At 51.6% G+C, this 17,541-nt stretch overlaps 1 protein-coding gene across 1 annotated transcript in view; it reads right to left on the reverse strand.

Moving 5' to 3' along the window:
- Position 1: 1 nt before the first annotated feature.
- Positions 2 to 17,541, reverse strand: part of myo10 (myosin X) — a 35,942-nt gene continuing 18,402 nt past the window's right edge. Inside the window, exons 16-41 of the mRNA XM_086172265.1 lie at positions 17,415 to 17,483; positions 16,225 to 16,307; positions 14,644 to 14,752; positions 14,472 to 14,552; positions 11,908 to 12,032; positions 11,726 to 11,840; positions 9,557 to 9,663; positions 9,225 to 9,467; positions 9,103 to 9,142; positions 7,842 to 8,783; positions 7,650 to 7,770; positions 6,780 to 7,023; positions 6,599 to 6,694; positions 6,313 to 6,406; positions 5,299 to 5,354; positions 4,895 to 5,037; positions 4,617 to 4,808; positions 4,111 to 4,268; positions 3,809 to 3,932; positions 3,426 to 3,723; positions 3,138 to 3,345; positions 2,814 to 2,950; positions 2,607 to 2,727; positions 1,871 to 2,353; positions 1,606 to 1,797; positions 2 to 1,513 (exon numbers count right to left, since the gene is read on the reverse strand). Of these exons, the coding sequence (XP_086028391.1) occupies positions 1,412 to 1,513; positions 1,606 to 1,797; positions 1,871 to 2,353; positions 2,607 to 2,727; positions 2,814 to 2,950; positions 3,138 to 3,345; positions 3,426 to 3,723; positions 3,809 to 3,932; positions 4,111 to 4,268; positions 4,617 to 4,808; positions 4,895 to 5,037; positions 5,299 to 5,354; positions 6,313 to 6,406; positions 6,599 to 6,694; positions 6,780 to 7,023; positions 7,650 to 7,770; positions 7,842 to 8,783; positions 9,103 to 9,142; positions 9,225 to 9,467; positions 9,557 to 9,663; positions 11,726 to 11,840; positions 11,908 to 12,032; positions 14,472 to 14,552; positions 14,644 to 14,752; positions 16,225 to 16,307; positions 17,415 to 17,483 (4,683 nt within the window). The 3' untranslated portion in view covers positions 2 to 1,411. The remainder of the gene's footprint in view (positions 1,514 to 1,605; positions 1,798 to 1,870; positions 2,354 to 2,606; positions 2,728 to 2,813; positions 2,951 to 3,137; positions 3,346 to 3,425; positions 3,724 to 3,808; positions 3,933 to 4,110; positions 4,269 to 4,616; positions 4,809 to 4,894; positions 5,038 to 5,298; positions 5,355 to 6,312; positions 6,407 to 6,598; positions 6,695 to 6,779; positions 7,024 to 7,649; positions 7,771 to 7,841; positions 8,784 to 9,102; positions 9,143 to 9,224; positions 9,468 to 9,556; positions 9,664 to 11,725; positions 11,841 to 11,907; positions 12,033 to 14,471; positions 14,553 to 14,643; positions 14,753 to 16,224; positions 16,308 to 17,414; positions 17,484 to 17,541) is intronic.

Here is a 17,541-nt window from a genome sequence, read left to right on the forward strand (position 1 = left end):
GTTTAGTTTCAAATATTTTGATGAATTTTATTGTTGAATTTGAATCATTTCTTTGATTTTTAAGGTTATTCTATCAAATGCCAGGCGCCGAGCAAGAGGAAGAGGAGGAAGAGGAACATTTTCCACCTTTAATCAGCATCTTCAGGGAAACAAGAAGCAAAAGAGTCATAGTAGAAAATCTACAGCCACGTGATTATATCATCATCTTCACCTTCATCGCCGTTTTAACAACAATAATAATAATAATAATAATAATATTAAAATATAACATTGCACGTTAAACCAGGAGGAGGAAAAAAATGCACACTTAAAAAAAAAAAAAAAAAAGAATGTACAGAATTTACAAGGCACCGTGGCGTCTTTGGCTGGACCGCCGCCCGCGGGAATCCACCCAGGAACGTGGTCTGGAGAACGTCCTGAGAACGACGTTCCCCACCTGATCGTCTTCCCCGGGTGAGAGAAAGGATTCCAGAAACTTATTTACCTCGCTAAACAGCTGACATCGTCCCTTCAATTCAAGGGAGGGCTTTCCTGAGCCCTTAGCTTAAGGGCTTTGGTGATTGTTTCCATTTCCCAGATAAATTCTAACCCTTACATCTTTAGTTTTGGTCTCAAACCAGAGTTTAAGGTACTGCATTTGTATTTGCATGGAGGTGTCAGGGTTCCTGTCCACTTTCACCAGGACGAGGCTTCTTGCTGACTGCAACTTTGATTCTCCGCTAAGGCACTAAGTGTAGACTAGGTGTAAATCTGACTCGAGGCTACTGAGGAGTTCCAGAGGACGTAGTGAGATGAACGGCCTCAAGGTGTTTGCCCTGAGGGGCGGTTCTGTTGAGGACATACTTAAGGGAGCAGAAGCAACCAGCTCCTTGGTGCACATAAATCACTACCCTTAACTTATTTAAGGGTAAAGGACAACGGCCTTAGGGGGCGATTAAGTGTCGTAAGACGGGCACACTGAGGGGTTTTAGTGCTCTTGTTCACCTGAGGTCCATATTCTCATCCATTCAGGGGAACAAGTTAAGGCTTTTGTGTTTTAAGAGTCTCTTAAACTCCGCTGTTTATAGCCAGCGCTGTTAGCGGTGGTAGCTTAGCATCACTGCTAGGCTTTCCGTCAAACACACACACACACACACAAGCACACAACACTTCTGGTCGAACTCCTTCGTCTTTGGTTTGGTTCTTTGACTGAAATGCGGCGCTAGGACCAAGTTCTCCGTCCCGTTCTGATGTTCCTCTAAAGGGAGTCCTGGAGACGTCCGAGGTTGGAGCCAAGATGTCCGCCGCACTAGGTGAAGTTTCATTTGCAAGAGGTGAAGGTTCCTCCTCAGATGTTCCCTCAGGGTCTAACGACCGTCTCTTCAAGAACAAACCCCCGTCACATGATCAACCAGGTAGCATCGGGGCGAGGTCACCAGCCGCTGCCGTGGCTGCTGAGTGATTGACAGTTGCTGTAGCGCCTCTTGACGATCATGCTGATGTAGGCCTTCATCAGCTTGGCCACGTCCATTACCTGCAGCAGAGGAGACACCAACCCCCAGTTAGGAAAACCTCCAAGACACCAACCTTGGCCTCCACCGTTGAACAGGTTCTCGGAGGACCAACCATGTGTGTCTGGAACATCAGTTCCCGGCCCTCCACGGCGATCTTGTAGGCGTTGGGTAGCGGCGCTCCGAAGGACAGGATCTGCTCGTAAGGGAAGACCTCCAGAGGCCACGGCTCGCCGCGCTTGTACAACGAGACGGCGTCGCGACTGACGCCCAGCCAAAGCTCGCTGGGGAACGCCGCGTCCTGACTCTGGAACCACAAGAACGTTCAGGGTCGTCCTCCACATGTGGAGTTCTATCTCATGTGGAGAAGGGCCTCCTACCTGGACGTTGAAGAGCGTGGAACCGTATCCAGGCCACTCCTTCACGAGCGCCATGTACTTCACCATGGCCTGCTCCTGGGTCATCCCCTGCAGCTTCTTCCACTTGTCCGTCACGCTGGCCTTCACCGCCGCCGCCTCTTCCCGAAGCCACGCCTCCAGCCCGCTTTCCTCCTCCATCTTCTGCTGGCCGATCGAGCCGCTCCGGAAGCTGCGCCTCAGGGTTCCCTCCAGGAAGCTGGCGCGCTTCCTCTCTGAGGTCCCCTGGCGTTCCATGGTCCCGCCGCCGCCGCTGCCGGGCGCAAACGCCCGGGCGGAGTTCTGCACCCGGGCCCGCAATCGCGCCATGGGGAACACCTGGGAGATGTCGGGGGCGGCGGCCCGTGAGCCGTGGTCGCCCAGGAGATACTGGAGTCGCAGGGCAGCCAGGAACTGCAGGGTCTCCTCGGGGGCTGGATACTGACCACGGATCACGGCCTCGTGGGCCTGAGGACGGAAACAACCCGGGTTGGAAGAGCTCTAAAACATGAGCTTCAAGAGTGTGGAAGTGGAACTACAGATCTCTGGTTCTCAGAGAAGTACCGGAGATCTTCTACCACGTCTGGATCAGTTGGGTTGGAGTTAGAGGTGCCACAGCTAGCTGGCTAGCTCAGCAGCTAATTCCCTTTTGTTTTCTTTTGATTAGCATTAACTTGATGGTTCTCTCTCTCTTCTCAGGTGGAGGTGGAGGTGAAGGTACCTGCTCAAACATGAAGGCGAACTCCACGCTGTCCTTGGGGACGTCTTCCGTATCCAGGAAGCAGTACAGCTTGAAGTAAAACTTCCAGCCGCTCTTTCCTTCATCTGGACTTCCTGCGAGCCTGTAGATGGGAGACAGCGTTCACCGCCGGAGGTCCAGAACCTCCATCGTCCTCCAACCACCTCCAGATGTTCAGAACATGCTTACTTCTCAAACTTGGCCAGCACGTCGGCCACCACCGTGCGGCTCTCGATGGCTTTCTCCGTGGTGTCGTTGTGCTCGAAGAGGGCGAACATGTTCCTGCTGTCCTCCATAGCCAGACCTCTGATCAGCTTCTCCACCACCTGACACGTGCCCACACACACACACACACACACACACACACACACAGCAGACCACGAGATGTTAACGATCACCGCAGACCAATCAGAGTGAATCTGCACAAGACAATGAAACCAACAGAATGACATCCACCAACGTGTGTGTGTGTGTGTGTGTGTGTGTGTGTGTGTGTGTGTGTGTGACGCCCACCTCTCCGGCGGTCGTGTGGGAGTTGATGGTGATCTTGCAGCATCCTCCGCCGTGGCAGTGCACGGTGGTGCTCATGTCCTGCCGGGCGACGATGGCTCGGATCTCCTCCTGTGAAGGAACGTTCTCCCGGGTCCTGGTTCTCCTCAGGGAGTCCAGGGCGAAGGTGGCGTAGCGCTCCATCTCGGTGCCGGGGCAGAGCTCGCGGGCCCTGGAGGAGAAGGTCCAGGTCCAGGCGTTAGAAGGTGACAGTGCGGTTCAGGCTACCGTCTGGACGAGTTCCTCAGGCACCTCTTCAGGTGGAGCTTCAGGTATCTCAGGATCCCCCTGGTGGGCAGGAAGCTGCACGACATGCAGGCCAGGATCTTCCAGCTGCACAGGTTCCCGGGGCTCCCCGGTCGCGGCGGCCGCGTGGTCTGCTTGATCAGCTGACAGTAGAGCTCGTCCCTGATTGGCTTGAGCTCCAGGCCGGTCTGCAGGACGCCCTGGATGACGGGCAGCGGGTCGGCCACACCTTCAAGGTGCTGCAAGGAGCTGAAGACCTTCAGCGCCTCCTCCTGCAGCGTGGTGTAGCTTCTGGTCGTCCCGGCTGGGCGTGGAGAGTCAGACCATCAGACCATGACCTCCACCTTCACCCAAACTCTGGTCAACCTCCAGCTGGGGCGGGAACTCACCGGGCACGTGCACGTCTCCGTAGGGCAGCGGCAGCAGCGGCGAGTGCAGTGGGTGGTGGCTGAAGCGAAGGATGGGGTTCCTCTTGTAGATCTGCTCCACCACCTCCGAGTTCAGGCTGTTCTCCTGCACAACGAGGAGCCACCTGTCAATCGGGGGAACTGGAACGTACCGTCTGACCCGAACGTGCTTCGGTGAACCGGAGGAAGAACGCGGAGACTCCACGCGTGAAGATCCCGAGCAGGAACCGGAGGAGAACCTTCCTGCTCTGAGATATCAGTTGCAAAGTAGCCGAGAAGCCCACCTTGATGTCCAGGATCAGCTGCAGCGTGGGCGTGTCGATGGGCGGCTTGGCGTCGATGACGTTCTGCACGGCGGCGGCCCAGCGCGTGGCCTCGTTCAGAAGCTTGCAGTAGAGGCGGTACGAGTGTTTGCGTCCGTACACGATCACGTTCCAGTAGCCTGGCGGGAGAACGGAGAACCGGCGGGTCACGCCTGGAGTTCTCCGAGGAGCCTGGCGGAGGTCGGCAGCGGGACTCCGCTTCCAAATACCGACCACGATCTCGCGGTGGCACAAATAAATTAACAATAACTGCTCGGACGGAGGCTAACCTGGTACAAGACCAGTACCAGACAGTGACCCCTTGTTAGCCAGGTTAGCTTCCATCCTTCGTGCTAATCATGCTAACGAAGCTGTCCTCCGATCGTGGAGCTGCGGGACGTAAACAAACTTCCATATTTGGTGGTTCTGCGGCCATTTAGCGACACTTAGCTGTTAGCCGCTAGCCCGCTAACTGCTTCTACTCTCACCGGTGTCCTTGAAGACCTTCTCATCGGGCGGGACCACCGTGCACAGGCTGTTGAGCACCAGCGTGCCGAGCTTCAGCGCGTGGCGCTCGGAGCTCCTGTAGTGGTCCAGGGAGTTGTGGGTGAGAAGAAACCAGCGCTTCTTCAGCTTCAGCGACGTCCTGGTGCTGCTCTTCACCTCCTTGTGCAGCCAACCTGTCGGACATGAGAGGGTGAGCTACTGGTGGAGCAGAAGGAAAGGAGGACCAGGAGGACCAGGAGGACCAGGAGGAGCATCCTACCTCGGATGATGAACTCCTGGCCGTCCACCCGGGCCTCCCCCTTGGAGCGCTGCAGCAGAGCGATCCAGTGGTGCATCTCCTCGGGCGTGTCGGCGTTGCAGTGAAGAACCCGGTTGGCCGTGATCATGACGAAGGAGTTTGGTCTGCAAGGGGAACACGGAGAACCGGTCAACGGGACCGACCCTGGACAACAGCTCGGATTAATTAACTCAGATTAACTCAGACCGGAGATTATTAATCGGAAAGGAAGCGCCTCCAATTAACCACCGGGGATTAAAAACCTGACGTGAACAGGAGGCCAAAGTACCTCCAAATGAAGAAATTAGCTTAAATTAAATTAAAGTTCCAACGGATGGCAGATCGTTTCCTTTGTTTCAACTGGAAATCATGAAATCCAACTTCACCTCTCTGGATTATCTGACGCACAGACGGAGTCGATCATCCCAACGTCCAGCGTTCCCTGGAGGAAGAAGAGACGGGGCGTAAATATTAAGTTCCAAATGAATACTTCGACCTGGAAAGCTACACAGCGATCCCTCGCTAGAACGCGGTTCACTTTTCACGGTTTCGCTACTTCCTGGATTTGCATCGTGTTCTGCATTCTGATTGGTTGAAAAGTCACTCCGCTTCTTCTCTAGCTGTGCGTCAATAACGTTGCAGTTTAATATGTACACGTACGTAAAACAGCTTGACAAATTTACATGACGTACGTGCAAATTCTCTCGCAATTTCCAGTTTCTCTAAAACCCATCATGTTGACAAAAGGCAGCGGAAGATGCTAAACTTTAGATAAAGCTAAACTTCTGGACATGCTAAGGGAAGCTAAAAGCTATGCGGCTGGAGGTCGGCATTACGGAATGAATAAATCTTCCGTTCGTTCCATAAAGAAAGAAGAAAAAAACAGAAGGACGACAGCGGCGATAAGTTTTAATAAGGATGCAAAAAGGGTCGCAACTGTCCGCAATTTTTTTTATAATCATTTCTAATTTTCTCCCGTTTAATCCAATTAATCTCCGCCATTTGAAGCCTTCTGTTGACATTGATGATTAAAATTATTATTTGACAGTACAGAAGTTATTTGTTGAAAAAAACATTTCTAAAGTACAGTACTTTTATTTGAGCCTGTAAAATGGTTTGTTCTTTCTTTTCAATGTATAATAGAGTATTTAATTGCATATTAATAGTTGTAAAAAAAAATAAAGGTTTCTACTTCAGGGATTTTGCCTATCATGGGTTCTTTTTGGAACGTAACCCCGCCAAAAACAAGGTTTTACTGTAGTTCTATTCCCTTCATTCACAGGGTGAACATGGAGAACAGAGGGTTTGGAGATGTTCTGGAAGAGTCATGGATTTGCCCAGTAGACGTCATGGGACAATCCAAGGACAGTCCTGGACATCCTTGAACAGGCGGCGCTCACCACGGCGTTCTGCGGGTTGGCCTGCTCGTCGTGCATCTCCCGGATCTCCTGCTCCGTGGAGCCCTGGACCTGACTCAGCACGCTGAACCACTGGCTGTAACCATGGAGACGGAGACATCCGTTACCGCGACAACAGAGAAAGAGGGCGAACCGGAGATCGAGCGGTTCGGAAGGAACCTTCTGAGGGTTGAGGAACCCTCGCACAAACACAGAAAACATCAGCAGGTTTTATCTGGAGAGGTTCCTCCTCGCAGAAGGAGAAGCTCTAAGGAGTCGTGGACCTGACCTGGCGTCCTCCGCCGACTCGGCGATCAGGTGGTACGTCCTCTCGGGCATCGCGATATCGATCCCGTTCTCCTTCCCCGTGTTGTCGACGATCTCCCTGCACACCGGAGTCGGGAACGTCACCAAACTCTGAACGGAGATCTACCGAGAGGTTCTCCGGCGGACGTTCTGGCGGCGCTTACTTGGCGGAGCGCATGTCCAGCACGCCCTTCATCTTGTCCTCGCCGTCGTTCTCGAAGTACATGAGCTTGCTCTGCCGCAGCACGAACCAGCGCCGCTTCCAGTTGCGGCGGGACAACGTGGACGAGCCGCCGCCCTTCTTGTGGAGCCAACCCTGTTTGAGAGCTTCCTGCTTCGCCCGGAACCACAGGAAGGTCTCGTCCTTCAGGACGCACCAGCGCCGCTTCCACGTGTTCATCAAGCCGCCTGCAAACAAACAGCGTCACTTCCTGTCCGTCCAATCACCTCCCACGGAAAGCGGTATCACTTCCTGTCTGCCCTTTGACCCCTCCACATAAACATCACCACTTCCTGTGTGTCCTTTCCCTTACGGCACACAAAGAGTCCTACTTCCTGAACCACTTCCTGGACCTTCACCCATCAAATATCCTCACTTCCTGTCTGCCCTTTGACCCCTCCACGTAAACATCACCACTTCCTGTGTGTCCTTTCCCTTACAGCACACAAAGAGTCCTACTTCTTGAACCACTTCCTGGACCTTCACCCATCAATATCCTCACTTCCTGTCTGCCCTTTGACCCCTCCACATAAACATCACCACTTCCTGTGTGTCCTTTCCCTTACGGCACACAAAGAGTCCTACTTCCTGAACCACTTCCTGGACCTCCACCCATCAAATATCCTCACTTCCTGTCTGCCCTTTGACCCCTCCACGTAAACATCACCACTTCCTGTGTGTCCTTTCCCTTACGGCACACAAAGAGTCCTACTTCTTGAACCACTTCCTGGACCTTCACCCATCAAATATCCTCACTTCCTGTCTGTCCTTCCCCAAAACCCCATAGAACAATAACAAGAATCTGTCAGGACACCTTTGATATGGAGGAAGCTGTGGAAGTACGGCAGCGTGACGCAGGAGTACACCGAGTCCCTGCGGTAAGACGACTCGTCGTCCGTGTCGAAGCGGTCGAAGTCGTCCTCGCTGTCCTCGAACTGGAACCGAGACACGCCAGATTATTAGCATCGGCTGCTAACGAGGGTCAAGACACCGACCGGTCACCCACCGAGGACTGCGCCCCCTCCGAGCTGAAGTGGTACGCTCCGGAGCTGTTGTAGGTGCCCACCGAGCCGCGGCAGTCCGGGGACCACTGGCCGCTGCGGGGGTTGGAGAACGCCATGCTGCCGCCGGACACGATGGCGCCCTCGTCGTAGTCGTCCCGGTCGTAGTCCGAATCCTCATCCGGCGGGATGAGCTCCACCAGGTCGTCCGACGGGACCTCGGACGCGGCCTGGAGGACCCGGAAGGCGGAGTCCCCGCCGGGTAAAACATGGCAGGGCGGCGGCGGCGGCGGCGGCGGTAACGGTTGATTGAGCACGGTGGTGGGCGGCAGCGGCGGGATGACGCCGTCGTTGGCGTAGGGATCCTCCTCCGAAGAGTCGTCGCTGGTCCGGATGCCGCTGGTCCGCTGGCCGTCCGAGTGTCCGTGCTCGCTCGGGTTGGGCGAGTCCTTGAAGGCCTCGTCGTCGGCGCCGAATCCTTCGTCCACCTCCTCTTCGTCGCCGCCTCCCGTTGCACGCCCCGCCTCCTTGTCCTCCTCCTCCTCGCCGCCGCCGAGCGAGCTCTCGATGTTCCTCACGCACTCGTCGATCTCGTCGAAATTGAGCGAGTCGAGGAACTGCTGCGCGGCGCGGCAGGCCTCGTCCTCCAGGCGCCGAAGCTCCTGGTCGCGCAGGCGCTGCAGGCGTTGCAGCGACGCCTCCGTCAGGCTCAGCTCCTGACGCTCCTTCTGTCTCTGCAGCGTCTGGATCTCCCGCTCCAGACGGAGGATCTCCTCCACCTGCGAGGCCTCCTGAGGGCGGATGGCCTCCTCCTCCTCCTCCTCCTCAGGCGCCTCCGCCGGGAACTTTAGCTCCTCGCTAACGGGAGCGGGTGAAGGTGGAGTCGCGGCGGGAAAGGCCAGCTCTTCACGTCGCTGTTGCTCCTCAAGCCTCAGCAGCTCCTCAGCCTGAAACCAGAGACACGTGTCATCTGGAGAGGCTTCCACTTTAGCCCTGCTAAGTTTCTATCAGCAACAATCTGGATCTTCTCGGCCTGAAGAAAAACATCAGGAACCTACAGCGCCGGTTGTAACGCCATCTGGAGGCTTGGAGGTGCAACGGCACCTTGACAAGAAGTTCAGGTCACACAACTTGACGCCGCGATGCTAGGTAACACTATCGGGATCAAGCTAACGATTAGCATTTGACGCTCTATGAGCTAGCGGAATGTGCTAAGTAGCGCCGCTGAGGTTCAGAGGAGGATCTCCTGGAGGAACACCATCCTACCTCTCTGATCAGCCTCTCAGCCTCCTGCCGCCGCCTCTCCCTGCAGGAAGACAGGAAGTGACATCATGAGCTTCTTTCCATGGACCACCAGAAGGTTTCCTGAACCTCCTCTAGCTGCCCACCTGTCCAGCTCCTCCTCCTCCTGCCTCCTCCTCCGCTCCTCCTCCTCCTCCTCCTCCTTCTCCTGCCTCCTCCTCCTCTCCAGCAGCAGGAGGGCGAAGGTCCGGCGAGCTCGCCGTCCGCGGAGACGTTTCTGGAAGGTCAGCGCCGCCCAGCGCAGCAGCAGGAACCGCCGGCGGCAGTGGAACGTCCGGATGTTCTTCTGGATGACCACGATGCAGCGCAGAAGCCTGCGGTACTGCTTCCTGCCAGCAGGGTGGCGACAACACACAGCTGACACACACACACACACACACACACACACACAAGAAGGAGAAGGGAGGTCCAAGCCTACCTGGCCAGGAATCCCACCACGTGGGCCTGGATGGTCACGGCCGCCTGGAGAACCTCCACCTCCCTCTGCTTCTCCAGACGGAGCTCCAAAGACTCGCGGAGAAACACCTGGAGGCGACCAATCACAAGCAGCGAGTGTGTGAGTGTGTTAAAATCGCTGTAACACACGCCAGATTAACACCCGGGATTTAGACGGGGAAAGGGGTCCCCCTTTTTTCTCCAGGGGGGAGTTGGGGTTCAAAGCCGGGAGGAAAATGGCCGCCAAAGGCGCCGCGGCGAAATCCAACCCGGATGCTGGCCTCCTTTTGTCGGCGCCGTTAAAGAGGCGGATTAACGGGCGGCGGTTTGATGGGGGGTTTAATCCGATTAGCGAGGGAGGCCATATTGTGTGTGTGTGTGTGTGTGTGTGTGTGTGTGTGCGGCGGTGATGGTCTAATGAGATTTCCAGGGGGAAACGTAAACGGTCGGGGTGATTAGGACATCACTAACCAGCAGGTTAATACGAAACAAGCAGCGTGTGACCGACACACACACACACACACACACACACACACACACACAAACACACACACACACGCCGAGGTCTGGCAAGTGTATGAGTGGAAGAAGATAGAGGCCAATAAAAGTTGCTTTCTGTCCTTCAGGCGGTCTGGATTTCCATTATTCATGATACCACACACACACACACACACACACACACACACACACACACACCCTACAGTCCTCCGGACGTTGGCGCCCAGTGACAGCCTTGTAAAAAGCGTGAGGCCAGATTGAGGCCGGAGGCGGCGGCTCGTCCAATGGGCTTCCAGGAGGGAGCGTCCATTAGGTTCCATTAGGTTCCACAGAAACCGTCCATTAGCCTGGACCACCAGGAGGCCGCCGTCTGAGGGAGGAGCTCCGCCTCCTGCCCTGGAGGTCCAGATGATCTGCTCTCATGGATGGTCCTGGAGAAGGTTTGGAACCACCAGACTCAGGTGGAACGACCGCACGGCGGAACCAGACAGGAAGTGGGATGGTTCCGAGAACCCGGAAGAAGGGTCGCTTCCTGTTCTTGATGCGGGACTGTCACTCCTGCTACGAGTCACGTGACCTTCTCTGGAAGTCACATGACACGAGTCACATGACCCTGGTTACGAGTCACTTGACCTTTGCCATGAGTCACATGACCCCCGCAACAAGTCACATGACCCGCACAAGTCACATGACCCTTGCCAGAAGTCACTTGACCCTCACAACAAGTCCCATGACCCTTGCCAGAAGCCACATGAGCCGCACAAGTCACATGACCCTTGCCAGAAGTCACATGACCCTCACAACAAGTCCCATGACCCTTGCCAGAAGCCACATGAGCCGCACAAGTCACATGACCCTTGCCAGAAGTCACATGACCCTCACAACAAGTCCCATGACCCTTGCCAGAAGCCACATGAGCCGCACAAGTCACATGACCCTTGCCAGAAGTCACATGACCCTCACAAGTCCCATGACCCTTGCCAGAAGCCACATGAGCCGCACAAGTCACATGACCCTTGCCAGAAGTCACATGACCCTCACAACAAGTCACATGACCCTTGCCAGAAGCCACATGAGCCGCACAAGTCACATGACCCTTGCCAGAAGTCACATGACCCTCACAACAAGTCCCATGACCCTTGCCAGAAGTCACATGAGCCGCACAAGTCACATGACCCTTACAACAAGTCACATGACCCTTGCCAGAAGCCAGGTTTCCATGAGTCACATGGCTCTCAAGAGTCGCCATGAGTCAAATGACCCCCGGTCAGAAGTCACATGACCCTCGCCACAAATAAAGTGACCGTCGCTACAAGTCACATGACCTTCCACGAGTCGCATGCCCCTTGTCACGAGACCCACAACATTAGTCATGTGATCGACTTCTGTGAGTCACATGACCCTCGCCAATGAATCGCATGACCTCTGCTGCAAGTCACATGACCCTCACCAGAAGTCACATGACTTCCACAAGTCACATGACCCTCTCCACGAGCTGCGTGACCGTCGCAGCAAGTCACACGACCTTAGCCAGAAGTCCCATGACCCTCACAACAAGTCACACGGTCCTCGCCATTAGTCAGGTGACCCCCGGCGTGAGTCACATGACACGCCGTGACCTCCAGGTTCCCGCAGAAGGTCGGGTGAAGCCTACCTTGGTCCTCCCCAGCTGCCACTCGGTGCGTCCGCGGTCGTAGCGGTGCAGCAGGTGGAGGCAGCGCCCCCTGGAGTCCTCCGGCAGCACCTCACCTCGCATCAGCACCTTGTACCTGAGGAGGGCAGGAGAAGATCAGGAGACGTCCTCACCTTCTCCAAGTTCTACCGCAGGGACCGAACCTGGAGCAGAAGTCCTGGAAAGGCCTCCGGATGGGGAACCCGCTGCGGCGGATCTTCACCGTCTCCAGCATGCCGGAGTATCTCAGCTGGTTCAGGACCACCGCCTGGTCAAAGAGGTCCGGCATCTGCGGAGGGGGGGGACGTCTCAGAACCAGGGTTCTCCAAAACTTCAAATACATTTTCAAACACACACACACACACACACACACACATACACACACAGGAGCTGGACGGTGACAAGCCCCGCCCCCAAAACCTTTTGGCTCCGCCCTCTCCTGAGACAAAACACCGGAATTGATGAAATGTGCTGCTATCTCGGGGTCTCCTCTGGGTGTGTGTGTGTGTGTGTGTGTGTGTGTGTGTGTGTGTGCTCGCAGAAGAAGAGGTTGCTTTCATGCCTGCTTCCAATGCCCCCTTTATTTTGCCCCATCTCCAGTTCACCCCCCCTCCTTTATGAGTGATTGAATGCTGCCCTTTAAGGGGGGCATTAGCATAACCTCCATTAGCATCAAACTGCAGGAGCACAAAGGAGGTCGTGTGGGGACGGTTCTCCTCCAGAAGACACCAGGAGACCCCGGCGGGGAGATGTTCCTCCTCCGTTTTGGGCTCCGGCCCATCGGGGGGACTTTTTCCCCTTAACTCGGTTAAGGAGAACCCTTAACTTAGTGAAGCCCCTCGCTGTCAATCAAACCCGTTGGGGAGTTTAGATGATCTCTGGAAGCCTGACTGATGTTCTGCACCCATGGTGGCATCTTCTGAGGACAGGGCGAGGGGGGGGGGGGGGGTAAATGCAAGAAAGAAGGGGGGGCTTCCAGGAGGACAAAGGGTGCGGGGGAGGGGGAGAACCTCCAGGAGCCTCCACCACTTTTCTCCACCACTTTTCTCCTCTTTGGTGTAAAATGTGGTGGTTGCTGGACAGGAAGTGGCGAGAAGGTGTGAGACGGCGCCCCCTGCTGTCTACAGAGGGGGGTCATCCAACGATAAACCCATCGGGACTTTTATTTTGGAAAATCAGGTTGGGTTTCGAGTCCCAGCCTGGACCTGCAGGGTTCTCCAGGGGTTCCACAGGTCAGGAGGAACCTTCCACCGGTGGAGAACCCTGGAGAACCCCTGCAGCATTCCAGGACAGAGACTCCTGGGGGGGTTCAGCCTCACCGCTCCTTCAGAGGGGGTGAACCCTCCAAACAAAATAAGTCCTCCTTCTCACACACACACACACACACACACACACACACACACACACACACACACACACACACACACCTCCTAATAAATCCACCGTGCAATGATTCAGGAGCAAAACCAATTTAAGTCCGATCAACGAGCTGGGGAGGGATGTATGTGTGTGTGTGTGTGTGTGTGTGTGTGTGTGTGTGTCTCACCTCCTCCAGCGGCACTAAAATCCCACACACACTCGGACGCAGATCTTCTCCGGCGTGCATCAGGTCGCGCCGCCGCTCTCCGTCCAGCTGCCGCCGCCGAGACCCGGTGACGGACAACTCCCACAGGCGGCAGCTGGTCGGTCTGAGTGTGTGTGTGTGTGTGTGTGTGTGTGTGTCTCACTCCACACACACTCACACACAAACTGACTGACTGACTCACACACTCCCAATCAAACAAAGGCTTTCAGAGGAAGATAAAAAAAGAAAAAACTCCACTCCCCCTTTTTGTGTGGAGATGGGAGGGACTTGGTTGCCATGGTGATGCGTCTCCTGCTGAGGCTAATTTGTGCGGGCCAGTTGTAGGGCTCTGCAGAGCCAGTGTGTGTATATGTGTGTGTGTGTGTGTGTGTGTGTGTGAGGCTGTTTACATTCAAACCCAGCAGTGACGTTAACGAGGGTGTGGGTCCAGTTTGAAATCTTGGGGATGCAAAAAAGTTACTCAAAAAACAAAACAAGCTCATATCTTTTTATTTGTTTTGCCAGTTTTTCCAGATTTTAAAATGAAATCTTTTTTGTTTAAATGTTAAAAAAAATATTCAGCTTAAAAAGAGACGGATTATGATGTGTAATTGCAGGTTCGGCCTCTAGGGGGCGACACTGAGCGCACCCCCTGCACAGGACTGAACCAACTGCTCCACACTGCCGGGGGGGGGGGGGTGCAAGCTGGACAGGACTGAACCAACTGCAGCACTTGGGGGGGCAATATATATACATATATATATATATTATAAAATATATACTTTTACTAATCAACCGAAATAAATTCCACTAAAGAGAAAACAAATAGTAAACTAGTGTGTGTGTGTGTGTTTTCTAGGCCAACAGCTACTTCATGCAACCAATAGCAGGTTTGATCCAACATGATCAAACATCCTCCACACCCGTCTAACCATTATTAAAGAAACACTTGATGTCTCTGTGTATGCGTGTGCACGTGCGTGCACTATTTACATGTGGGGCCATTTTTGACCTGCACAGCCTGTTGCTAGGCAACCTGGGGAGGTCAAAAGGGCACCCACTCAGGACCCGGAGGGCTCTCAGCCCTAACACACACATATTACCATGGTGGGTTTGTGCATCTGTGTGTGTGTGTGTGTGTGTGTGTGTGTGAGTGTGTCTCACCTTGTGTGTGTTGGGTTTGATGCAGCGGATGAAGAAGGGGTTGGACGTGCTGAGCGTGGCCATCAGGGAGTGCAGGGAGTCCTGGACCGCAGCAAAGGTCAAAGGTCAAAGGTCAGAGGAGGACGACAAAGAGCGGGTGGAGTTTGAAGAAGCTTTAAGGTGAAATGAAGACCTTGAACTGGGAGCTGACGGTGGGCCGGCGGGGCTTGGAGGTGCTCCTCAGAGTGTCCTGCTTGTTCCTGCTCAGGACGTTCTCAAACAGCTCGTAGACAAAGTCCAGCCTGGAGGACAAACAGCATTTAGGAATGACAGGGAAACCCTGGAAACTAAGGGCCTTAGCAAGGAAAAGAGAAGAGCACCTAAAAATAAGGGACGGTCATTGAGAAATCACCTTTAGAAATTAAAAATAAGAGACAGTAATGGAGAAATTACCTTTAAAAAATTAAAAATTAGGGACAGTTATGGAGAAATTACCTTTAGAAATTAAAAATAAGAGACAGTTATGGAGAAATCACCTTTAGAAATTAAAAATAAGAGACAGTTATGGAGAAATTACCTTTAGAAATTAAAAATAAGAGACAGTTATGGAGAAATCACCTTTAGAAATTAAAAATAAGAGACAGTAATGGAGAAATTACCTTTAAAAAATTAAAAATTAGGGACAGTTATGGAGAAATTACCTTTAGAAATTAAAAATAAGAGACAGTTATGGAGAAATTACCTTTGAAAATTAAGAATAAGAGACAGTAATGGAGAAATTACCTTTAGAAATTAAAAATAAGAGACAGTTATGGAGAAATTACCTTTAAAAATTAAGAATAAGAGACAGTAATGGAGAAATTACCTTTAAAAATTAAAAATAAGAGACAGTAATGGAGAAATTACCTTTAAAAATTAAAAATACGGGACAGTTATGGAGAAATTACCTTTAAAAATTAAGAATAAGAGACAGTAATGGAGAAATTACCTTTAAGAATTAAAAATACGGGACAGTTATGGAGAAATTACCTTTAAAAATTAAAAATAAGAGACAGTAATGGAGAAATCACCTTTAAAAATCAAAAATAAGAGACAGTAATGGAGAAATTACCTTTAAAAATTAAAAATACGGGACAGTTATGGAGAAATCACCTTTAAAAATTAAAAATACGGGACAGTTATGGAGAAATTACCTTTAAAAATTGAAAATAAGGGACAGTTATGGAAAAATTGCTGTCAAAATGAAGAAAACAACTTAAAGAAAAGTGAAATTAATCAAGAAAAGACCTTTAAAATGAAAAAAAAAAAACTAAAAACTTTGAGTATACGGGAAAGTCATTGAGAAATTACCTTAAAAAATAAAAATATAGAACAGTATTGGAGAAATTACCTTAACTTAAATATATGATAAAATCAATCAATCTTGATTCAATCAAAATTGAAAAGAAGGTTTTAAAATTGAGGCAAAGTCATTGAGAAATCACCTTAAAAATAAAAAATAAAAAATAAAAATCCCTCCAGGTAAGGGACAGTGATTGAGAAAAGGCCTTGAAAATCTTAAAGGTAAGGAAAAGGTTCTGAATATCAGGGAAAGTCACCAAGACGAAAAAAATGAATACTGAAAAAACCTTAAAGATTGGGAAAGCCATTTAAAATGTAAACAAAAGTGACAGAATAAAACCCTGAGGCCCTTAAAGATGAGGCTGAGAAATGGCCTTAACATGAAAGAAGCCCATAAAGTTAAGCGAAGTGACTAAAGTGCAGCAGGACCGACCTGCTCTCCTGCAGAAGGTTGAGGATGTCGTCCCTGAACGTGTCCCGGTTCTTCTCCAGCACGCCGCGCACGTCGTACACCACCTGCACACACCACAGGCCCTTAGGCTCCGCCTCCAGCGGCAGGCTCCGCCTCCAGGGACAGGCCCCGCCCATCGGAGAACCTGCCGCTTCTTCGTGGTCATTTTGAAAATATTCAGGCAATATTGTGAACATTTTACGGCCCTTTATCGCAAATTATTAGTCGGACAAAGATCCCGAACTTTATTACAGTTATTGCCATAATCTATTCCAGCTAGTTAATGCAATATTTGCGGGTTGTTAACGGCATATTTGCAGGTAGTTAAAGTAATATTTGCAGGTAGTTAATGGAATATTTGAAGGTAGTCAATGAAATATTTGCTGGTAGTTAAAGGAATATTTGCAGGTAATTAACAGCATATTTAAAGGTAGTTAAGGGAATAATTGTAGGTAGTTAAAGGAATATTTGAAGGTAGTCAATGAAATATTTGCAGGTAGTTAAAAGAATATTTGTAGGTAATTAACATTATATTTAAAGGTAGTTAAGGGAATAATTGCGGGTGGTTAATGGAAAATTTGGGGGAACTTAATGAACTATTTGCATTTAGTTTATGGAGTAATTCCAGGTAGTTAATGCAATATTTGGGGCGAGTTAAAGGAATATTTGCGGGTAGTTAATGAAGTTATTCCAGGTACTTAATGTAATAATTGGGGGTAGTTAAAGGAGTTAACTACTGGTGGTAATTAATGAAGTAATTCCAGGTAGTTATTGTGATATTTGTTAGTGAAGTTATTCCAGTTAATTAATTTGAGGTAGTTTGAGAAATATTTGCAGGTAGTTAAAGGAATATTTGGAGGTAGTTAGTGGGATATTTACAGGTAGTTCATTGATCTAACTTCTGGAGGTAGTTAATGAAGTAATTCCAGGTAGTTGATGGGATATTTGTAGGTAGTTAATGGAGTTAACTACTGGAGGTAGTTAATGAAGTAATTCCAGGTAGTTAAGTAGTCAATGGGGTATCTGTAGGTAGTTAATGGAGTTAACTACAGGAGGTAGTTAATGGAGTTAACTACAGGAGGTAGTTAACGTTATCGTCCCAGGTTCTTCCTGCCACCAGCCTCCACCCTCCTCCCTGCAGTACCGTTTGTGGCCAGCAGGGGCGCCCTCACCTCGCCGGCGTAGTGTCGGACTCCGAAGCAGTGCACGGCCACGCGGGGCTTCACGTAGAAGGGGTTTTTCTGGAGGACGGAGAAGGTCAGAGAAGGTCGGAGAAGGTCGGAGAAGGTCAGGCGACGG

Source organism: Fistularia commersonii, chromosome 25 (assembly GCF_037954325.1).
Source record: "Fistularia commersonii isolate RoL2024-O1a breed Wild chromosome 25, RoL_Fcom_v1.0, whole genome shotgun sequence".
Lineage (NCBI taxonomy): Eukaryota > Metazoa > Chordata > Actinopteri > Syngnathiformes > Fistulariidae > Fistularia > Fistularia commersonii.